The sequence below is a fragment of the Nothobranchius furzeri genome, chromosome 3, assembly GCF_043380555.1.
Source record: "Nothobranchius furzeri strain GRZ-AD chromosome 3, NfurGRZ-RIMD1, whole genome shotgun sequence".
Taxonomy (NCBI): Eukaryota; Metazoa; Chordata; class Actinopteri; order Cyprinodontiformes; family Nothobranchiidae; genus Nothobranchius; species Nothobranchius furzeri.
The window spans coordinates 86316460-86341066 of NC_091743.1; the positions used below are offsets into that span (position 1 = coordinate 86316460).

The 24607-nt window shown below is 43.2% G+C and overlaps 1 protein-coding gene across 2 annotated transcripts in view; it reads right to left on the reverse strand.

The window, feature by feature from the left end:
• Positions 1-5183: 5183 nt before the first annotated feature.
• gpd2 (glycerol-3-phosphate dehydrogenase 2 (mitochondrial)) overlaps positions 5184-24607 on the reverse strand; it is a 35808-nt gene continuing 16384 nt past the window's right edge. The window contains exons 7-17 of one of the 2 annotated variants that reach the window (XM_015958072.3): positions 15539-15703; positions 15309-15453; positions 14782-14975; positions 11357-11491; positions 11109-11284; positions 9659-9790; positions 9430-9588; positions 7677-7789; positions 7516-7594; positions 7343-7441; positions 5184-5538 (exon numbers count right to left, since the gene is read on the reverse strand). In XM_015958072.3, coding sequence (XP_015813558.3) covers positions 5413-5538; positions 7343-7441; positions 7516-7594; positions 7677-7789; positions 9430-9588; positions 9659-9790; positions 11109-11284; positions 11357-11491; positions 14782-14975; positions 15309-15453; positions 15539-15703 — 1523 coding nt within the window. In that variant the 3' untranslated portion in view covers positions 5184-5412. Of the gene's footprint in view, positions 5539-7342; positions 7442-7515; positions 7595-7676; positions 7790-9419; positions 9589-9658; positions 9791-11108; positions 11285-11356; positions 11492-14781; positions 14976-15308; positions 15454-15538; positions 15704-24607 lie in introns of those variants that run through there. The other variant, XR_008559867.2, reaches the window with a different exon arrangement.

Here is a 24607-nt window from a genome sequence, read left to right on the forward strand (position 1 = left end):
TGTGTTTGTATATAATACATTGTGGGACCCTTTCTTCTAACCAGTAAAGTGGGGACATTTGGTCCCCGCCTTACTGTTTTCATGAGGATGCAAAAACGTCTAATACTTGGTTTTAGAAGTTTGGTGTGAATTAGCTTTTACGTTATGGGGAAAGGTATAGATTAGTGCATGTGTGTTTAGGAGCCAGCTTGATTCTCAATTAACTGATAAAATTACAAATTTCAAACAATTGTAGAGTTGTTAATCTACATAACTAGAATTTAATGCTGTTGCTATGCAGCTCTGCTAAAGAGAAAAATCAAACAAATTGGCAATGAAACTTATATTACACACACACACACACACACACACATATATATATATCCACGGATATTTATATAATCGATAGAAGTTCATACACCAACTGACTTGGTCTATATTTAATCCAAAGATTAATATTTAATTTAAGAGATTTAAATTAATAGCAAAAGTTTATTAATTCAGAAGATTTAAAGAGATTTTTGCTCATTCAGTGACCAAATATACACCATTCTGTGTTTTATTTCAAAGAAGAGTCAGGTTTAAAAAGTTAAGAATTTATTACTAACAATTTAAAGATGACAATTTAAAAGACAATTCATAAATGACAATTTATAAAAGCTTTGATATTAAAACTTGGTGTTAAAGTAATCTGTGTCTGGATAAACTAAAAATGAAGTGTGTGTGTTTGGATGTGTGAATGGAAGTCTCAGGTTTCTATCTCAGAGAGAGAAAATGCGCTCTGGGTGAAAGAGTTTGGTTTGCAGCTAAGCTAAATTATTTCTTAATAAAAGGCATTCAGACGCAATTTGTTGGAAGTGTCTATCTCACCCAGTTAGGAGAAACCCCTTTTGGATCCGAGATGTCAGGAGGACTGGATGACCCCAAGCACGAGGTGGGTAGTAGAACCTTAGTGCGACCAAATCGGTCCTGAGATGTCTCCGGGTCACAATGACTGATGAAATTGGTTGCGTCTCAAAAATCAATAACTCTGAAGGAGTTTTGCGTCAGCTTGTTGCAGATGGCGTTTCTGTGAATCAATTCCATCAGCGTGACAGAAAAACTTTGGTAGAGGTTTCGAGCGGCCGACCCGATCCTCTGGACTCTCTCGTGCCACGGAGAGAATTTTGGTGAGCTCAAGAACTGAACTTGAACTGAGGAGTTTTGGTTTTACATACCTCAGGACACGCCCTCTCAGAGATAGAAAGCTTTGGTGTTATGGAACAAAGACACGTGAATGCAGTTACCTTTAACCCTGATGTCTGTGTCCTGCATGGTGTGTATAAGTGCACATGATCTTCTTGTAACTGTTAAACATTACTGATTATCATAAATAATTATTATTATTAACCAAAGGATAATAATTCATTTCAGTAATTACATACCTTTATAATGAACCTTGATGATTATTTATGAACATTGTAATAGACAGTGAAAAGAGTTTATTAAAAATGATTCTTTTGAATCTTGAAGTGTCCTTCATCTTGCGGATGGAACATCAGTCAGATAAAAGATGGTTTACAGCAGACTTTGTGTCTCCTGCAACGGATAATCTGTAGATAGAATTACAGCCAGGACAGCTTGACTCAGCTGAGGAAGTGTGACCTTTGGGTCACGAATGAGGCCATTCATGTCGCTACACAATAAAAGTATGAACCACATCAGATACTAGAAATGTAACAGAGTAGCTAAATTTATCTTTGATTTAAATATTTTGAGGCTTTTTCATAGTCAAGATGTATTTAATTAAAATATATCGGTTTTGATCATTACTTAACACTCCTGTAATGCTTCCCTTTTTTAAATTTGACCTGAAATGAACTTGTTTAGTCCATCCATTTTTAGCCGCTTATCCGGAGTCGGGTCGTGGGGGCAGCAGCCTAAGTCGAGAGGCCTAGACTTTCCTCTCCCCATCCACTTGGGCCAGCTCTTCCAAGTGAATTCCAAGGTGTTCCCTGGCTAGCTGAGAGACATAGTCCCTCTATCGTGTCCTGGGTCTCCCTTTAGGCCTCATCCCGGTTGGACGTGCCCGGAAGACCTCACCAGGGAGGCATCATGACCAGATGCTTGAGCCACCTCAACTGGCTCCTCTCGATGTGGGGGAGCAGCGGGTCTACTCCGAGCCCCTCCCGGATGACCGAGCTTCTCACACTTGTTTTACTGAACAATCACACAATAATAAATCACAGTGCATTTAGTGCCAACCACAGCCTTAAGACATGTGTTGAATGTGCCCAAGTTCATACTTCTGAGAGCACCTGTGTGTGTACACGCGCTTGTTTATGTAAGGTTTCTCTATAGGAGCATCCAATAGAGTGTGAGGGGCCACAGATCTGCCCCCCAAAGATGCGTAGGAGATGGAGGGAGCTCCAAGTCCCAGAGATCCAGGAGCTGCCCCAGAGCGCAGGGACCCCAGGGAGACTGCAACCAGAAAAGCCCCTGCCCCCCTCGAGAGGCGCAGAGGATTGCCCCGGGGGGCCACAACCAGCAGCCGGCAGAGTCCCAGGAGATATTGGCGGCAAGCCCACAGGCCCGCCCGCAGCAGCTCCAACCCCCAGCCGGCCGAGCCCGGGACCCAGCGACCCAGGACCCAGGGGCGACCACCCTCGCCAGGGACCCAGCAGAGCCCAGGGACCTAGACCTCACCCTATCTCTAAGGAAGAGCCCAGACACCCTGCGGAGAAAAGTCATTTTGGCCGCTCGTACCCACAATCTTGTTCTTTCAGTCACTACCCAAAGCTCATGACCACAAGTGAGGGTAGGAACGTAGAGCAAACAGTAAATGGAGAGCTTTGCCTTCTGGGCCAGCTCTCTCTTCACCACAACAGACCTGTACAACGCCCACATCACTGCAGACGCAGCACCAATCAGCCTGTCGATCTCACGATCCAGCTTTCCCTCACTCATGAACAAGACACAGAGATACTTAAACTCCTCACTTGGGGCAGGACCTCATCCCTCACCTGGAGAAGTTATTCTACCCTGACCATGGTCTCAGATTTAGAGGAGCTGATTCTCATCCCAGCTGCTTTACTTGTTCAGTTTTAGAGTTAATTCTGTCTTTTCACAGGTCACTCATACATATTTGAATGACGTTCACAAGAAGCACAAATCCTGGTGAGCTACCAGACACACTGATTAGATAGTGTTTTGTTTCTTCTCTCTCTGGCTGACTGCGTGTTTGCAGTCAGATTATCCTTGAGCACAGATTAAGCTGTAAATTCATCCCAAGGAGACGATCACACAGCAGGAATTCCTGACAGGTAGTGCTGGTGGCTTCAGGCGTTCAACACCTTGAGTTATAGTGAAGCCCTCATGTGATCACTGTTATATACAGTAGTGACTGACGGGACAGGGAAGGAAACCTCACCTGCAGGTTGGGTTTGTGGTGCTCTAAAGCCTAAAATAAGTAGAAGGTATTCTTGAAGCTGACAGAAAAAGTCAAACGTTCTTGTTGGAAACATTTGGACTTAGTTACTGTGGAGAAAATCTACTCTGAAACCAGAAAGTCCAGTTTAATGATCATATTTATGGAGAAAATTATTAATTTGACAATAAAGGATTAAATAAAATAAGATATGTCCAAAGAAATTGTGGGAGTAAACCAAAATCGCAAAAAGTGATCTAAATGCTGTTCAAAGAAACAGAAATTTTCCTTTTTAACTATTTTTATTTGCTTATATACTCATGAAACACAGATTTTTAAAATCTCAAAACAAAATATTTTAATATTAGCTCACCTTGAAGTCAAAGTTAGCATTTTCATTATTTTTTTTCCAGGCTGTTATTTTTAAGACTTGTTTACAAAAATCTCACTTTTTAGGAATTTGGCCAAACCCCCAAAACAAAAAACTTTGAAAAAAAAATATTGGTCCTCCTTTAAAAAGGTAAAAACCTGAACGCTTTTAAGCCGTTTACACTTTTTGATCAGGTTCATCAAACTGATTGAATTGGGAATAAAAAAAATCTCTCCAAGCTTTTATTCTTCACACTTAAATAAAATTGTACAAAAAAAAGAAGCCAAAAATTTGGATTAGAAAAGTTTGTTTTATATAATGCAGCAATAAACACATTTTATCCACATAAAACACTCAAAAATTATATTTAAAATCAATTTATACTAAAACATAGAAATCAAATAATTATAATAAGCAGTAAAACCATCATTTCCTCCAACATTTTAACAAACCCATTTTTGCACAAACTTGATGCAGAATAAAGTTTAAACATTTTATTTAATAAACAGTTTTACCTTAGAAACATTTTTATTTTCATGAGACAAACTGAAGGCACACAAGTAGATAAACATTCGTATGAGAAAGCATAAAAATACTCAATTTATTTAGTTTTATGTGCTCATTAAAATACCTGCTTTCTTTAAAATTATTTAGTTTATATTAAATTTAAATAAAATCGTTATGAGTGAACAAAAAGTAGCCATAGTGAGAAAAGGAGTAAAAGAAAATAAATACATGATCAGGAGAATAAAGCTGGAACATCCTGTAAACATCAGAGTTGGTGGCAGCTTGCAGGGAGTGCAAAGAAATAGTTAAAAATATAAATAACCCACGCATCAGCTGAGCCTTTTAAAATGTCTTGGTCACAAATGTTTGTGTATTCTTTTAAGCTTTCTTTACAAATAAAATTTTGTGGTTTACAAAAACAGATAAACTGATCTACTCAAATTAATCATTCTGATAACTAAACTATTGTGCTAGACATGATTTCTTTTTTGTTTCATAAATTTGCGTAAAAGTAAATTATTTCTGAACTGAGAGCAGCTGACGGATGTGGGCGTGGCCCTGCAGGCTAACAGAAGTCAACCAATCAGAGGACAGCGTGCTTTAGGGCCGGGGCCTTAAAGAGACAGCAGCTTTATTTTTTTTTTTTACTGAATTTAAAAAATGTAAAAATCTTTTTTCAAATCATTTTAGTAATTCAACCGAATCTCAATAAATGAACCATCAAAATGGCACTTTTCAATAAATAGATGGCTAAATAAAATCTGTGCTTCCTTATAACAGCAGCTTACAGCCTCCATATTTTAGAGAAACAAAATATCTTGAGTAGAAATTCTCGTGTTCTTAGGAGGTTGTGAACTAAAGAACGAAAGCTAAGCTAAACATGAATTATTAATATTATTATACAAAACAATCTGTGCTGATCAGGTTCAACTATGGGGTGTTTTTGCAAACATAATGTCATAATTTCAAGCATTTTCTTGCTGTTGTCCACAGAGACAAGACACATCTCCTCTCTGACTGGTTTCATTAGATACGATTTCACCCAAAACACACCGAGGCGTGTCCTTGATTTAGACAAACTCATCCCGCTGATTGCAGCATTGTCATTCAAAACAGTCCCATTTGTGTTTCCATCTGTAAACCGAACGTCTCAGACTCCGCCCCCACTGCGGTCCACCGTCACCGGCCCCCTCTCGTCCAGCGTCTCTTCGGCTGTTTTCATGAGGATGGCCAGCCGGCTGTCGGACACTTTTCCCTTCTTCACGGCGCTCATCAGCTGCAGAGAAAACGGCGTTCAGAGCGTTCCGTACAAAACGAGTCAGACAAGCAGAAAGGTTAACGTGTCAAAGAGAGACGAGCCGGTCTCCTCAGCCGGACAGTTTTTATGTTTCAATCTTAAACAGGAGGGATTATTTTAAAGTACAATTTTTAAAATCTACCTTTATTTCTTACTTCTTTCAAACTATTTTCAAACCAATAAATCATTGTGTCAACATGTAAATGAATAAAAGTAGTCAGAAACACTTAGTTCAAATTTCTGTAGTTTCATCTATAAAATGACCAAACATCAGAGTTTGATGGAAAAAGAGCTGCTAGATACGAGGACCCTGTGCAATGCACCGCCTCCTTTTGGGAGAATGAAAAAACGTTTTCGCTTTGTTTTTTTTATCTTTTTTTTTAATATTCCACCGCACTTTATTTGTTCTTATCGTGTCTTCTGTGGTCGTGTTCAGCACCTTGATGAGCAGTGTTGGGCAAGTTACTTCAAAACTGTAATGCATTGTTTATTACTTGTTACCCTCATTTCAAAGTAATTCATTACATTACAATATTACTGATTTTAAAATGTAAGGCATTACACTACTTTTGCATTACTTTAAGTTACTTTCACCAAAACAACTTCAACATGATTCTGGTCATGTGATGCTCAGTGAGCTCATGACATATATGTGGAAGGTGATGTGGTGTCTGAGCTAGGATTGCTGTTAAAAACAGTCAGATATAATAACAGTGCTTTAAAATGATTGTTTATTAAATAAAAGCAACAACAATCTGTACTCTCAGCACGCTGCCATCTTATAGGGCCATCTGAGCAGGGAGTGAGGTGGTGGGGGCTCCAAGCCTATATTTGCCTTGGTCCCCAAATGCCTTGATACGGCCCTGGATGTGGGACTGACTTCTGGGGTGATCTGATTCTATCACATATATAAATATTAAATGCTTATATATTATTGCTTTTCGCTGGTAAACGTGTATTGGGGATAAATCTACCTACTTTTTTTCTTTTCAAGCACTTTGTTTTGTTTTCTTGGTTTTATTTGAATAATTTCCTGCTCTTTCTCTCTCTAACCTTCCTGCATGCTGCATGTTTTCTCCGTCTTCCAGAAAAACTGTTTCTTAGATTTCCTACTTTCTAACTAATCAGCCAAAGGGATCTACCGAATGCAAAAACAGCTTAACATGTGCTGCGCTCCAGCAGCAATGAGTTGAAATCACCGGGGCACAGATTATGAGCTCAGCTGAAAAGTACATGAAGTACCAGAGAATAAGGGCTGATATAAACAATCACAAACGAATGACTTTGTTTTGGTGGAGCGATTTTGTGATTATAACAGCGGCCGCGCGCAGGACGCAGCTGGAGTATTTGAGCCATCACCGCTGCGTCCTCTCTGCTCATAGAGTGCCTGCAAAGCTGAGTCCATAAATGACGTCATATATGTGGATACTGGATCTTTTTTCAGGCTTCCCGCAATTTGAATTTTTAGGAAACCCACATCTTGATTCTGGGTTTAAAAATGCGTTGTAATTACCGCGTTACTGACAATTGTACCGAGTAAATATTACCATTTCCTTTCCCTGTAATGCCTTACATTACCACATTACAGCAAAAAGCAATGAATTACAGTAATTAATTACTTTTGTACCGCATTACTCCCAACACTGTTGACAAGGTTGTGGAACGTGCTTTGTGAATAAACTGAAGCTGGTCCTTCTACAGATGCTAAAGCCACAGATGATGGTAAATATTCACCTCCTAGTCACGAATCTGAATAAAGGAGCTGAGATGTGTTGAAACAAACCTGCAGGAACTCATCAATCTCCACTTGTCCGTTCTTGTTCAGGTCCACCTCATTAAGGATTTCGTGAAGAGCATTTTCGTCGATGTGGACGTTGATGCTCTGCAGATGGTAGAAACCAGTCCAGCATCAGTAAGGAGGACGAGTGTGTGGAGATGAAGGAAGGATGATCTCACCTCTAAAACTCTCTGGACGTCCACTGTGGTGATGAAGCCTTTCTTCTCCTTGTCAAACTTGTGGAAGCGCTTCTTGTACCTGTCGCCGCGCGTGAGCAGGTGTTACCTTTAAGCCAGGCTTATGAAAACCAGAGTCACAGCTTCAGAAGGACGATTCTTACCGGACGACTTCCTGGTAGTCGAGGTTGATCTCAGATGTCTTGGTAAGCTGCTCGGAACGAGACCTGTAACCCATCTCATGGTACAGGAACTTCTTCGCTGCTTCCAGCTCCTCCTGGAAGGTCCATCGGACACAAAGTCAGACTGATGGCTCCGGTTCAAATAATCTAAAACTAAAATGTTTCACTTCCTCCGTGACAGAAGAGCAGAACACTAAAGTCCAGCCGGTAGCAATGGGTACCGAATTCGGTACTTTTTAAGGTACCGACCGAATTCCATAGTACCGACTGAGCACCGATTCACGTCATTTGAAACGGTGCCTCGTTTCGGTACCCGTCCTTCATAACGAGAACGTTCCTAGACAGCTGCGCATGCGCAAGAGCGTTACGTCGTCGGTCGCTGCGTACGAGTTGTAAACAGAGCAGCATGGTAGAAAGAACGCACGCTAAAGCTTGGGTCCACTTCACTAAATGTGATGGGTAACTGGGTGATGATGAAACCAGCGACAACAATTTAAGTGAGACATCCTCATCTTAATCTGCTCCGGTAGGTAAATAAAATGTTTAAGATAACGTTAGCTTAATTTGTTAGCTTCCGTTTTGCTCATGGTGCGTTCGCTTTCTCCTCGGAACTCCAAATTTCCGACTGGAAGAACATGAACGCGCTCTAAAGTTTGGCGTCACTTTACTAAATGCGACGGGTGATTGGGTGAAGATGAAACCAGCGATCTAAGTGAGAGGCATCATCGTTTTAATCTGCTCCAGCAGCTAAATAAACTGTTTAAGATAACGTTAGCTTGATTTGTTAGCTTCCGTTTCGCTAATGGTGCGTTCGCTTTCTCCTCGGAACTCCGAATTTCCAACTAGAAGAACACGAATGCGCTCTAAAGTTTGGCTTCACTTTACTAAATGCGACGGGTGATTGGGTGAAGATGAAACCAGCGACAACGATCTAAGTGTGAGGCATCTTCGTTTTAATCTGCTCCAGCAGCTAAATAAACTGTTTAAGATAACGTTAGCTTGATAAATTAGCTTCCATTGCCACCATTGTTATCAGCTAATGGTGCGTTCGCTTTCTCCTCGGAAATTCTAACTTCCCAGTAGGAAAAATCAAATGAAAAAGGACGGCAAAAGGAATGAAGATACACAGTAAATTTAGTTCACAGTAAAGATGTTTGCTTCAGTTTAATTATCAGCTTATAAAACTACAAGGACGATGCTAAAATACAAACAGTTGTATGTTATTTATTGTGATATTTATCAAATATGGTTATATATTGAGAAAAATATATATTTAATTATAAAATGGGATGACGGTGGCACAGGAGTTAAGTGCTCGCCCCGTAATCGGAAGGTTGCAGGTTCGAGCCCCGCTCACTCAGTCGCTGTTGTGTCCTTGGGCAAGACACTTAACTCACGTTGCCTGCTGGTGGTGGTCGGAGGGACCGGTGGCGCCTCTGTCAGTGCGCCCCAGGGCAGCTGTGGCTACATTGTAGCTCATTCCCACCAGTGTGTGAATGTGTGTGTGAATGACTGATTGTGTTGTAAAGCGCTTTGGGGGGTTCCAGGACTCTAGAAGGCGCTATATCAAATACAGGCCAGTTACCATTTTACCATTTAAAAGAGAATTAAAATATTAAACACTCAAAAGTATCTAAAATTGGTACCGTTAAGTACCGGTATCGATTCCTAGGTACCGGGAATTAGTACCGAATCGATTCAAATGTCAAAGGTACCCATCCCTACCAGCCGGTACCGTTCTTTTCTCCTGACTCCAGTTCAGCTCTTTGCCCATGATCTGAACGATGCGTGGGAGCGCTTCGTCTGCCGCCTGAACGTTCAGGAAGCCCAGGCGTGTTCGCCGAGCGATGACATCAATGGCAGTGCAGGCATACTCCTTAATGGCGTACAGAACCTGAAAGAAACAACACGGGTTCAGAGACGACTCAGACGCAGCACTGGACCTTTATCTGGTCCTGGTTTACCTCGGCCTCGATGTACGGGAACTCAGACACCAGCCGTTTCCCAACGATCGGCCACCTCTGACCCGTCACCTGAGCCATTTTGGCCACGTCAAACGCTCTTCCGCCATACGTCGAGGCCAGATGCTGGGCGACCTTTGACACAGAAGCATATTCACTTGCTGTCATCGACAATAAATCATCCTGGAGCCAAACAACATCTCATCTGAATTCACCAAACGAAGAGTGAGCCGGTTCCACCATAACCACATCTTCATCGAGGAGCTGTCGCGTGTTTACAGAACAGAACAAGTTATTTGCGATTCATATCGTTGGCTTGCCGATGGCGCGAAAGGCCAAATGCCGTCCAAACATCGGCGGTGACCTTTTTAGGAGAATTCTCCCACAGCTCGTCTGCTGCAGGAGCCTCTAATGAGCAAAGAGTTTAACGCAGACGCCATGTTCTCCTGCTTTAATGAAACCAGCAGGCTGATTATCGGAGTCTGAACCAACACAGTCGATGAATCGAACCTCGCTGACTTCAACATGACTGTTTTGTTTGGTAGACGTGTCGTCTTTGTAACGACAGCTGGTTTAATGTCAGACCCGTGACTGATCCTGGCCAAATATCAGCAGAGTCAGCTTCTAATTACTGGTTCAACATCAATGAAAGCATCCCAGCTGCTGAGACGTACACGTGGAGTTCCCAGAACTGACTGGAACAAGGAACTATCAGGGTAACTGCAGGGTTAAGGGAGCCAAATTTAAGACTTTTTAAGACCCGTTTTAAGGCCACTATGACCAAATTTAAGCTATAATTTCCGTCTGTTGCCTGGAACCGGTGCTAACCACGTCACGAACGTGGGATTAGCCATGCAGTTACCATTAAACTTGCACTTCCCCATGGTGCAAGCTCCCACTAGCTTAACCAGCTAATGTGCTCATCTAAAAATAGCCCCTTTTCACGGCAACATCGTACACAAAAAATGCTGAACACTAACTAGACATTCACGAAAATTTTATAGAGCTAAAATAATCTTGTTTATTGGGTCTTTGGTAATTTAAGACCTTTGGAAACTGTTTTTAAGGATTATTTGTCATTTTTAAGGATTTTTAGGGACTTAAATTTGGAAAAGCTAATTTAAGACTTTTTAAGGACCCACGGATACTCTGAACTATGAGCTTAAGTCGCCCAAAAGGATCCTTAAAAAGGTAAATATTGAAAAGGTGAATGGGTGATTTAACTTTCACTGGTAATTATAGAGCTCTAAAACACATCTGCCAAAATAAAATATTAAATGTCTAAAAGGTGAGTTCCTACATTTTTTCCAGCTCTTTCCATCATTCCCCTTCTTTGTCCTATAGTGCTCTAACCTGTTTCATTTACTTTAAAGCCTTTCACAAGTCCCTGATTCTGATGCTTCTGCGCTCCTGTTAAAGCTGCACGGGTGAACCCCAGTCCCTGAGCTCTGACCTCCTTCTCCAGGCCGTAGTCCTGCACCAGGCGGATGTAGAGGGTCGGCGTCCAGCCCTTTGCCCCCTCCAGCATCAGACCCACAGTCCTGCAGGATTCAGCTGTCAGGCTGTGAGCTCCGATGGCTGCATCCAGAGTCTCCTCCGCCATGGACCTGTAGGTGGTCCACTTCCCACCTGAACACACACGGCCTCACAGTCACTGCTGGGTCATCGTACCTAACAGGAAGCTTCAGAGTCCCAGCTGACCTGCAATGGTAACCAGCCCGCTCTCGCTGATGCTGACGATGTGGTTCCTGCAGATGGACTGGGTGTCTTTAGAGTTTGGGTCGGTCACCAGAGGACGGATGCCGCTCCACGCAGCCAGAACGTCTCCTCTACGAACTAAAGACACACAAGAAAGGTGAGAGGTTTAGAGTTCACACCAGTTGACTCCCAATGCAGAGAGAATAGGGTTTGAATGTCGTGAAGAACCAGTTGAGGACAAAGCCGTTCCAAATACGAGCTGCTATGATGATCTCCGAGTTCACCAGAACACAAACATCTGCAGATTTCCACAGATCCAACTGAAGGTTAATTAAGGCTAGGTTCACACTGCTGGCCTTAAGTAAGTCAGATTTTTTTGCGTGACCGTTCACATCATGACCGAAATGCGACATCAAACTCTCTCCAGTGTGAACGCTCCACGGCCCCAAAGCGACCCGCATGTGCAGAAGACAAGAAGACACACTCAGTGGAGTCAAAACCAGGAGAGGCGGAGTTTCGATGTGAAGAGCTTCACCAACAGTTTATCCACAATTTCAGGATCACACACGTCAAGTCTCCCGTTTTGGGCTGGAAACTGTTCAACCCTCTGGGGTCCAGGGTGTAATTTGCCGTTTTTGACTAATTTAGAGTTTTCCTTTGTATTTCCAAAATAAAAACCATAACCACTGCCTTTTGTGGTATCAATCTTTTCAGCACAACCTGGACATTATGAATTTATACTTTTTTCTTTATATTTGGACATAAAGGGGTTGCATATTAGACCTTAAATCACTCAAAAACATAAAATCCACATTGGAACAAAGTTGTTTATTTTACTGTGAAACCAACAAACATTTATGACGAATGTTTTTTATTATTTAGAATGGTAATCTAGACTGTACATTTATAAAAAATATGACTAAATATAGCAAATAACAAATTTTTAAACAAATTATTAGCCCTCTGGGGTCCAGGGTGTAAATCACCATTTTTGACTCATTTTGGTTTTTCTTTTGTATTTTCTAATAAAAACAATAAATATTGCCTTATGGGGTATCATTATTTTCAGGACAACCTGGACTATCTGAATCTATACTTATTTTATTAATTTGGCAATAATGTACATGCATTTTGGAGTGGGGAGTGGCTCTGTCAACTGCACGGCGCTGCCCTCTCCTCTTGTTGGACCTCCGAGGAGCTGCATCTCTGCCTTCATCCTCTACCTCATCATGACCCAACTCTTCTATGAGGAAGGATGGATCCGCCACATCGTCATCAACATCCTCGCCATTTGCCTCAGACTCCGGCTGTGAGTCTCCGTCCACTTCCTCTGCTTCCAGTTCATAAAACAGACGTACTATCTGACCTGCCTGGTGGACATTTATCCTTCTCATCATCCTTTATTAAAGCCTAACAGAAGCCTACTAAACTGCAGAGACGATAAATCTGTCCAGATCGCTCCAAAATATGAAGTTTACCATCAATATCTGTCTAATTGTTTGTTGTTACTCCGGTCGCGCCACTCCTTTCCCCGCGAAGCGGCTCCTTTTTGCACACATCTCCTTACTCGTGCGGCCTTCCTCTCTCTCTCAGCTACATAATGATGCTTTTTATCAACTGAATATGTGAGACTTCCACCAACAGCAAAAGGATCTCATGTTTTTCTGGTTTTTTTTATGTTCACAAGCACATTCCCTCTCACAGATTACTAAACTGCTGTTTTGACAAGTTATCAGATTGTCTAAAAATAGGTCGTTTTTTAGTTTAGTATAACTCCGCTTTTACTTGCCTATTAACACAATTTAAAAACTGGGGTGTAGTTTATAATCTCCTTTGTAAAGCTTAATTGAAACTGAAACTCATGGAGGCGGAGTCTTGCTGCTAAAGCGTCCCAAATCAGACCTGTTCAAAAGACGCGGACACGCGTCCATGGACCCCAGAAGGTTAAACAACTATTTTACTCCTTATTCCTGCTATTAGGTTCAATCTCTGAGATCCCCCGGCTCTCACAGAGAACGAGACCGGTGAGACGCCCGCTTCAGCAGCACCGCCTGTTCTCATGTTGACAGGATGTCTGTCAGCGCTTCTCCTCAGGAATGTCAACACACGACGCTCACCTCCGCTGACTCGGTGATGTAGAAGGCGGATTTAATGCGACACGACCGTTCAGACTGCAGTCACTTTCAAAAACATCAGATATGTATTAGAATCGGTACCACATGTGAACATGACCTGGATCGGATTAGAACAATTCAGATCGGTGCTGTTCAGACTGTCATGAATAAATCAAATACAGGTCACATGTGGGGGGGGGGTGGGGTCGCATTTGATGCTCATAGCGATGGGTACCGAATTCAGTACTTTTTAAGGTACCGACCGAATTCCATAGTACCGACCGAATTCCATAGTACCGACCGAACACCAATTCACGTCATTTGAAACGGTGCCTCGTTTCGGTACCCGTCCTTCATAACGAGAACTTGCCTAGACAGCTGCGCATCCACAAGAGCGTTATGTCGTCGGTCGCTGCAAGCCAGTTGTAAACAGAGCAGCATGGTAGAAAGAACGCACGCTAAAGCTTGGGTCCACTTCACTAAATGTGATGGGTAACTGGGTGATGATGAAACCAGCGACAACGATCTAAGTGAGACATCCTCATCTTAATCTGCTCCGGTAGGTAAATAAAATGTTTAAGATCACGTTAGCTTGATATGTTAGCTTCCGTTTCACTAATGGTGCGTTTGCTTTCTCCTCGGAACTCCGAATTTCCGACTAGAAGAAGTTTGGCTTCACTTTACTAAATGCGACGGGTGATTGGGTGAAGATGAAACCAGCGACAACGATCTAAGTGTGAGGCATCATCGTTTTAATCTGCTCCAGCAGCTAAATAAACTGTTTAAGATAACGTTAGCTTGATATGTTAGCTTCCATTGCTACCATTGTTATCAGCTAATGGTGCGTTCGCTTTCTCCTCGGAAATTCTAACTTCCCAGTAGGAAAAATCAAATGAAAAAGGACGGCAAAAGGAATGAAGATACACAGTAAATTTAGTTCACAGTAAAGATGTTTGCTTCAGTTTAATTATCAGCTTATGAAACTACAAGGACGATGTTAAAATACAAACAGTTGTATGTTATTAATCATGATATTTATCAAATATGGTTTTATATTGAGAAAAATATATATTTAATTATAAAAGATAATTAAAATAATAAACACTCAAAAGTATCGAAAATTGGTACCGTTAAGTACCGGTATCGATTCCTAGGTACCGGGAATTAGTACCGAATCGATTCAAATGTCAAATGTACCCATCCCTAGATGCTCATTTGCCTGCAGTGTGAACGTAGCCCAAGTTCTGCTCAGAGGTTCCTGAGATGTTTTTCTAACGCATGTTTTCAGTCATGTGACCAGAGCGGACTCACTACCTTCCACATCGGAGCTGAGGTAGTTGCGGACCTCCGTCAGGATGAAGTTGATGTCGTCCTCCCCCGGGATGGGGTGGGCCGTCACGTTAGTGGGGCTGTCGGTTGTCCCGGCGATGGTCATGTTCTCCCAGGGCAGGAAGAAGATGACTCGTCCATCACTGGTCGCTGGATCAAGGAGCCCCATGTTGTCAGGGCTAAATGAGAGCATTTATTACGAGAGGTTAATGTGATGCAAAGTGGAGTTTAAAAAAAAAACTGAAGGAATGAGAGAAGAGCAGAGGGAGTAAACCAGATATGAGGGGGGGGTGGGGGCAGGAGGAAGAAAATGAGGTGGTTGGCATTTCTGTTCAAAGGCCTCGCACTCCCTCGGGTTTCACTCAATAAGCTTAGCTGAACTTTAAGAACCTCTGACTTCCAATAGAAACCGCTGTTTCTTCACCACGGAAGATTGTCCTGCACTCGTAGGTGAAGGTCGGGTTAGAATTAAGTTTCCCCCTTAATGAGGGTGAACAGCTGGTTTTAAATACCTGTAGTAACCCGGGATGACGATGTGAACGCCAGCGCTGGGCTGGCAGATGTTCGCTACTTCCTGTTCGTCCATCTTTCTCAGAGAATCCGTGAAGGGGCCGGTAGCGTTAATCACACACTTCGCCTTCACGTCGAACTCCTGCCCTGAAAACCGTTTCATGCCCAAATGAATAAAAACTCGGGGTGATCCATCTGGAGCCAGACTCAGCAACAAAGACAAGTCCCTCACCTGTGATGACGTCCCTGCAGCGAACTCCACACACCTTCTCCTTGCCGCTCTGCTGGTCCTTCCTCTTTAAAAGGTGGACCACCTCGGTGTAGTTGGCAATGGCGGCTCCGTATCGAGCAGCAGAGAGGGCGATGGCCAGGTTCATACGGGCGTCGTTGTGCTGTCCTGATGAGGACAGGCATGAAACCACTTAGGCTTCCCAACCTCCTGTCACAAAACACCAACACAGGGGTGTCCAAACCCCTGTCCAAAGCCAGCAGTAGGGCTGGGCAATGATTCAATGACGATACAAATCTGTCAATAGACGTGTGGTGCGATAGAAAAAGATGGGTCAATAAAAGCGTCAATAAAATGTTCCTTTCTTTTCCCATTACAGCCTATCTCAGTGACCAAGTGGTAGAGTGTCTGCCCTAGAACTGGGAGATTGGGGTTCACATCCCAGTCGGGTCATACCAAGACTTAAAAAATGGGACCCAATGCCTCCCTGCTTGACACTCAGCTTTAAGGGGTTGGATTGAGGGGGTTAAACCACCAAAATGTTCTCGAGCGCAGCCACACCTGTAGCTCATCCCTCCCCATGGGGATGGGGTCAAATGTGAAGATGTAAGTGTTGGTTTATGCTTGACGCATTTACTTTCAGCTTGGTGATGCGGCTCGCGGATGGAGCGCGCTTCACAACTTGCAGCGTTTATGGTTCATGCAGCTTGTCTCTGCAGTGAGCCAATATTCTCCCAAACTGTAGGGGGCAGCATGGAGCTCTACCGCATGCATCCAACACTACACCATAGTAGAAGTAAAAATTACTGTTTACAACGTGGCATTCCAGCATTTTTAACAGCGTCCTCGTCTTTTCCGACAGTGCGAGCTATTTCTCTCCAAGAATTATTAACAACATGTTGATCACGGTGATCTCTGAGAGCTGAATCATACACATGTCTGTATTTACAAACCTCTGCCATACTAGTTCTTGCCAGTCCGCCAAGTTTTTTCACGTCCAACCGTCCGCGTGGTTAGAAAATTTCCAAGGTGCGCGGTGCGGAAAGTTTGGGCCGTGAGGAGGTGCGGTGGAGGGGCGTGGTTGTTAAAATGACGCAACTTTGCCGCACGGAGCTGTGCGAACCTTGCTGACGCGTCAAGCATAAACCAAGCTTTATTTCACTAGTGTGTGATGATGACTAATGGGACTTTTACTTTAACTATCACGTAGCTTAATAGTCATTACGTACTCCCAACCACCACCAAGCCCTCCCCTCTTAAACCAAGGAGAAGCGGAGGAAATTATCCCAAAAATAGGTCACAGTAGTTCACCAGCATGGCAACATTTTCATTTGTACTAATCTGACAAAAACAAACAATGGTCGTTTGTAGAAAATCGATAAAACCAAGTCTGGTGACACAACCAACTCGTTTTAGCACAAAGCAATGCCATAAATTAGCCAGGGCTGCACTTAAAACATATTTTCTAAATGCATTTTGGCTATTTTTTTAAACACAGAAAAGTTTTTAAATTTTTTTACCTTGCTGACAGTTTTTCGTTTACCGACTGCAAACTTCCTCAGAGCTGACGCTGATGGTGGCATCACTTCCTTCTCCGTTTACCCGCGGGCAGCAGAGGGCGACAACGTCCTCTGCTGCCCGCTCTGCCCTCTCCGATGATGCAGTTCCATGCATGATCCAATGTGTAAACGCCTTCGTCTCTGTTCATGGTCCCATATCCACGTCTCCTTATCTCTATGGCTTCCTTCATCCATCTTTTGTATTTCTGTTGTTCGGTGTTTATGATCCTTGTGTTGTCCCAGTCCATTACATGGTTTTCTCTTGTGCAGTGATCGGTTATGGCTGACTTCTTTATTGCACTTTCTGCTTCTTGTTTTGCTGCTCTCGTGTGTCTGCGACTTGTTTCTCTCTCGCACTCCTTTCTATGTTCTATTGTTCGTGTGCTGAGTTGGCGTCCGGTTTCTCCTAATCAGTTCAATTCAATTCAATTCAAAGATACTTTATTAATCCCAGAGGGAAATTAGAGTTTCAGTACACACAATTCTGAGATCAGACATACATGGGCATAGACACATGACAAGAATTGGTGACTGTGGTCATTCGCAACCCGAGTCGCGCTACCTTAATAGAGATCAGAGGGTTACATGAGGATTGGTTCAGGTGGAGGAAAAAAAGGCACTTCAGAGTTACCCTCCACAGGGAGGGCAGCTTTGCTCCACAAAAAACACCTCAGACAGAAATGCAACAGTTTTCAGACATTACACAACATCAGTGTCCACTAGGTGGGGAGGTAGGGTTCGGGACTCTCCACATATCAGTGCATGCAGCTGCGATAAGCAGCGCTCGTCACCTCCATTTGGACAGGGGAAGGAGGTCGTTGGGTTTAGAGAGCACAGTGACTCCTGGAAACGATTCAACGGCCTTCACCGGTCGCAGTCCCGTCCAGGCTGGGACAGGGAGACAGAGTTGCCATGGCAAGTTGGTGATGGCAGCATTCCACATTTCTTCTGAGGGGAGTAATCACTTCAGCCTCACAGGCTCAAGGGCACCAGATTCAGATAAGAACTTGTTTTGGGGCCAGACAGAGATAATTTCCCTATGTCTTAAAGATCCATTGGTCCTCAACCCCTCTAAATCCAATAATGGCGTAACGTATGTTTTATTGCAGAGTTTGCCTGGGATTTCGTAAATGACTCCACATTTATATCCAGCTGGTATCTTGTCTTTTGGGTGTACTAGTCTGTTTCTAACTGTTGTGTATGGTTTTGTTGGTGTGTTTATGTTGTGTTTTTTCATTGTTGCTGTAATTTTTTCTGTTATGCCTTTGATGTATGGTAAGGTTATCACTGGTTTTGGTTCTCGTCTTTCCGGGTTTCTGGTTCTTTGCTTTGGTCGTTCTTTTCTTTCTGTTGTTGAGCGGGCAGCAGAGGCCGACAACGTCCTCTGCTGCCCGCGGATGAATGGAGAAGGAAGTGACGCCACCATCAGCGTCAGCTCTGAGGAAGTTTACAGCCGGTAAACGAAACATCAGCAGCAAGGTAAAAAAAAACTTTTCTGTGTTTAAAAAAATGAACCAAAAATGCAGTTTGAAACTAAACACAGCAAGAACATACCAAAGATATATATATATATTTTAATGTTTTATAGTTAGCAAAAATTACTGATGTCGACTAGTATACAATTTTTTACAGATATGCATATTTTCTAAATTGTGCTGCTCTAATCTGCAAGACACAAAATTGAACATTAGTCATTTAAAAAGTGCTAAATTTGTTTAACTGTGAATGTTTTCTATATGTCACTCAAAAAGGCTCTGCATTAGTATCAATCTGTCATAAACCTGCCAGAGAAAGAAAAGTGTCAAGATATGCAATTGTGGGCCACGCAAACTCACCCCAATGGCCATAAATGGCCCCCGGGCCAAACCTTGGGCATGCCTGTACTATCACATCTGATTTTTACATCATCAGAAATCCCAGCAGGATGAAGTTATCCAAGTTTGCATTAGCTGTAAGGTAGGAAACATTACGCAGATGACTCATCACATCTGCTTCTTCCCTCGTGTACTGATGGATGATCAATAAAGTTTTCCTTCAACAATTTACTATCAGCAATTTCATCAAATATCCGGGAGAAAAGACGTCAACTTCAGTCGACCTTCCGTCATTTGGCCAGAGCTCAGTTAGGCCCAGATCACCTGGCAGGACTGTGCTGATTTCAGACCATCCCCAACGTTTTCAACAATCTTAAGGTTGCACACTATTAGCTTCATTACTCTGAAGATAATCTTATCAACCAATCCTACTTTGTGTGGTGTGTTAAGAGCGCTCTGATCTGCTCGGAAGAACGTAGGGACCACATTGATCATGAATCCAGGCAATGACAACAAAATCGGAACCAAATCTCCGTACACAACTAGAGTAAGGCCATTATTAGACTGGTACTTGGTCTTTAAATATTGAAGTTCAGTCAGAAAAGACTCGGGTGTAAGATTAAACTTGGTCTTCAACAATAAAATTGTGTACATTTTCATGACACGTGGATGCAGTTAAGCCTGAAAAACCCATTAAGGGTATAAATAATCAGATAACACATTGTTCCGACGCCATAAATAATCAGCTGCTCATAAAAATAAACAAAAGGAGCAAGTCTTAGTCCCATCTTTGGGTCTGTGTGAAGATATCATGTTGGGAAATCTTAAATGTAATAAAAATGAGGATGTTTTGTAGGACGAGTCCCGGTGTGACGCTCAGGAGATTTGGTTCAGGTTGGTGCAGCAGGAGAGAAAGCTGCTGCTCAGACCGACGCGCCTCAGCACCGCCAGGAGAGAAGGTCAGATTTCTAAATGTCACGGGCATGATTGTTCCAGACGAAATAATTGGAGAAAAGACGCCCCGGTTCTCCACCATCATGCAAACCGCTGATGGAGGAGGGGAAGGAGCACCCACAAAATGCTCTTTTTCAGTGTGGAATGCATACATTTATCCACAGGAAGGGGGTTGTTTTGGTTTTTTGGGCAGGAGTCAACAACAGTAGAGGATTATTTTAGCAACGGATAAAAGAGGAGCTCCGTAAAAGACTAAAACATAGAACTTTGATTGAATTCTTTGGCATAAGTGAAGTGCAGTGAAGACAAATGGCCAGCAGACTTTTACATTCAGCACAAAGGAAAAGGCGCCTGAGGCACGAGTCTCCTCACACTCAGCTGGAGAATCTGCTCAGGTTTCATCGTATCAAAACAAAGAGCACGCAGCCATTAATGCTAGGGGGACGAAAGAGCCTCCTCCCACCTGTCAAAGCGCACTGTTCAGCATCAGCTGAGTCAAGAAGCCCTCAGGTAGGACCAAATATCTACAGCTTCTATCCTTTGTTCAACATTTTGCCTGTAATTTCTAAACTATTTCTGTATTAACATTCATTCCTGAGTGCAAGGTGGTTGCTGGATTGTTTTTCCGGTTTCCTGCGGCAGCTGGGACTGAAATTACATCACAAAGAAATAATAAGCTCCAGGAACTAAAATCTGTCTAAGGTAGGAGGGTAAAAAACAGGAAACCAGGAACTAAAACACTGTTAACATTTACTAATCTTTTCTTTCCTCAAAGGTCATTTAAGCATATTCACGGTTTTACGACACAGGAGTCCCACAGGGCGGCGTATCAGCAGAAACTTCCCTGATTGTAAGGAACTTTCTAGATTGAGTAAAATTAAAATCTATGCTAGAAACTGTCAAATGGGTTATTATGTTTATTATAAATAGAATAGAAGTACAGTTTAAGTCTATTTTTAGCACATTTTAAATCTAGAAGGCATTTTCAGAGATTTTTTTGTGTCTTTAAAAACTGAGAGAGAAAAATGGCTGTTAGTTTAGCGAGCGTCGCATCCTTCTTCCTGGACGAAAGAAGGAGCCTTAAATATGGAGAAAACCACACTAAATGTGGCCATGTGGTAAATAGCTAGCCTGGCAAGCCAGACTAAATAAATGTATTATTTAGTCTGGCCACGCTCCATTGACGGCTCTCGGTTGTGGGGCGGGTTCTACCGTTGTCTTTCAAATGATCTCCACATTCCACTGGACAATGAATGTGACATACTCTTGTTTCACTCTGTTGCATCATCCCACCCACCAGGCATATAGAGTGCCCTGATTGGCCCACAAAGCGGATAAAGCTCTGTGATTTGTTCACTAAGCAGATAGTGCACTATGATTGGCCCACCATTATGGACCATTCACAGCTCTTTATGTGTTTGAAACCCCTCTAGAGAGCTGTGATTGGCTAGCCAGAGTCCTGGTAGGAGCTGCGGCGGTTCCAATGGAGCATGCCTAGACCAAACTTTGCAAAGCAAGAATTTGGTCCAGTTCACTAGGCTAGTAAATAGCAGCTATGTTGGGAAAAAAGAGACTCTGTGGTAAATTAATGTAAATGGTCTGCACTTGATATGGTGCCTTTTAGAGTCCTGGAACCACCCGAGGTGCTTTACAACGCAATCAGTCATTCACCCATTCACACCCTGGTGGCGATGAGCTACATTAGAGCCACAGCTGCCCTGGGCCGCACTGACAGAGGTGAGTCTGCCGTACAAAGAAACCACTAGTCCCTCCAACCACCACCAGCAGGCAAGGTGGGTTAAGTGTCTTGCCCAAGGACACAACGACAGCAACAGACTAAGCGGGGCTCAAAACTGCAACCTTCCGATTATGAAGCAAGCACTCTACTCCTGTGCCGATACCGACATCCGATATTAAGATCACTGTTGTGGCCGATAACCGATATTTGCAGATACCAATATACTGACATTAATGCTTATAAAATCAGCAGATTTTGTCCAACCATCCATCCATTTTCATCCGCTTATCCGGAGTTGGGTCGCGGGGGCAGTAGCCTAAAGGTTGGTTTATGCTTGACGCGTCCGCGAGATCCACACGGCTCCGCGCGGAAAAGTTGCATCATTTTAACAACCACGCCCCTCCACCCCGTCTCCGCACGGCTCAAAATTTCCGCAACGCGCACCTCGGAAATTTCTAACCACGCGGACGGACGGACGCGGAAAAACATGGTGGACCGGCAAGAACTAGTACGGCAGAGGTTCGTAAATACAGACATTTGTATGATTCAGCTCTCAGAGATCACCGTGATCAACATGTTGTTAATAATTCGTGGAGAGAAATAGCTCGCACTGTCGGAAAAGACGAGGACGCTGTTAAAAATGCTGAAATGCCATGTTGTAAACAGTAATTTTTACTTCTACTATGGTGTAGTGTTGGATGCATGCAGTAGAGCTCCATGCTGCCCCCTACAGTTTGGGAGAATATTGGCTCACCGCAGAGACAAGCCGCACGAACCATAAAAGCTGCGAGTTGTGAAGCGCGTTCCATCCGCGAGCCGCATCACCGCGCGGAAAGTGAATGTGTCAAGCATAAACCAAGCTTTAGTCGAGAGGCCCAGACTTCCCTCTCCCCAGCCACTTGGGCCAGCTCTTCTGGGGGAATCCCAAGGCGTTCCCTGGCCAGGTGAGAGACATAGTCCCTCAAACAAATAAAATGCTCTCTAACCCAATTATCTCCCTCCCCTATCCAAACGGAGGTGGTGAGCGCTGCTCTGCGGCTGCGCAATCTGAAGTGAGGAGAGTCCTAGAACCTTCCATCCCCACTAGTGGAGACTTATGTTGTGTATCGTCTGAAGTCTGTGTGCGTATCTGTCTGAGGTGTTTTTTTGCACAGCAAACTATCCTCTCTGTCGGGGGTAACTCTGAAGTGCCTTTTCCCCTCCCCCTGACTCTATCCTCATATAAACGCTCTTGATCTATAATGGTAGAGCGACTCGCGTTGCGAATGACCACAGTCAACAATTCTTGTCATGTGTCTATGTGTGTATGTCTGATCTTGGAATTGTCTGTACTGAAATGATTGAATTTCCCTCTGGGATTAATAAAGTATTTTTGAATTGAATTCTTAGTTAATGCAGAAGGTAATACAGTCAGTTATACATACAAGCCATTTTGACAAAACAACGCTGTCAATTAGCCACAACTCCGTGGCGGTAATGTGGCGCAATTGTGCCATTTTTATAAAAGGTTAGGCGATGGCGGCATTAAGGGGGTATGGAGGCGGTTCATGCGCTGCCGATGACTTTCTTTTATCTTGGACATAACTTGCTTTTTATTGCAAATGAAGCACCTAAAGGTGTCGGTCTTCCTCAGGCCCTGTGCAGTCTCTGGTGATCTGAGCTCCAGCTCTAACAGCGAGAAGAACCCGGAGTGCTGCAGCGCTCCACTTTGGTGTCTAGGCCGATTTTGTTCAAAAAGTAAAACTTACGGCGCATGTTTACTTTCAATTTCAATTAAGTTGTTGGCCGGAGCTCAGCATTAACCCCCTACGTCATCAAGACACCTCCTTCTGTTGCGCTACGGTGCAATCGCCGTTTATAAGGCAGACAATTACCGCAATATTACAACCAAGCAAGGCAGAATAACTGCTGCAAAATTCACGCAATACGAACAGCTGTGCCCTGACAGTGGTCAACTGTTCCCTGGAGTAAACAAAGCGTGTTGTGTAGAGCCACGGATCCATGATCTGCATTCTCAAAAAACATTGATCCGAGACAAAAGAAAAGCTAAAAACTCAACAACTTAAAATTAGTTAAAAGGTAGAAGAAAAGTCGGAGCAACTGAGACGGCTGCACGCTGGCTGGTGCATTCGCACGATCTGGTAAAGATAGGATTGAGTTATATTTTTGCCGCTAGCCGCTTCTGGGACACGTCGATTTTTGCAGTTAACATAGGGCTAGACAGGAAATCACACATGGTTTCAGTGTAAAACCCCCAGTAATTTTCTAAATAAAAGACTATTACAGCAACTACATGGAAAATATGTGGAAACGTTTGTTTTTAACCCCAAATTGAACAAGTTTACCTAGATCTTAAAAAGCAGCTCAGATGATGAAACTGCAACTATGATTCTGATAACAAGCTAACAAATTGAACTAGCTCCTCTACGATAACCGGCTAGCAGAGCTTCTGACTGACAGTTTATGTGCAGCAGCAAATCAACTATCCTGATTAACAAGGTTATAAAAGCTCATAAATGAAAAATCACTTTGATGTGTGTGGGAACTTTTCCAGGCCCTCTTTAGCAGGGTGGGACTGGGAGGAGAGTGCTGTAGCCTTTTAGCTGGAAGCTAACCGGAGCCTGGGGCTAATGGTGGGTTGGTTCACCGGCACGTGTCGGAGTCAGCCCGGTTATTATCAGCTGCTTAACGACACCGAGCGGACTCACGTTCACGTTTGAAAGCAGCGCTGATTCCAGAAACCTCAGCACAAAGTGCGTTCGTTAATCTGAGCCAGCATGACGAACAAGGGAAGCGAGCGGCAGCGGAAAGCGGGGGCGGAGTGGAGATAGTGGAATTTTGGGGTAAGGGTCTACGTAGCGGGCGGGCATGTTACGTGAACGGACCCATCTGATTGGCCACATATCAGAAGGACTACATTTGATTGGTCAAATAATACTTCCATGTAAAAAAACAGAGCTGGTTTACAAAAAGTTGATGTATGACACAAATGGAAATGTTTGAACCA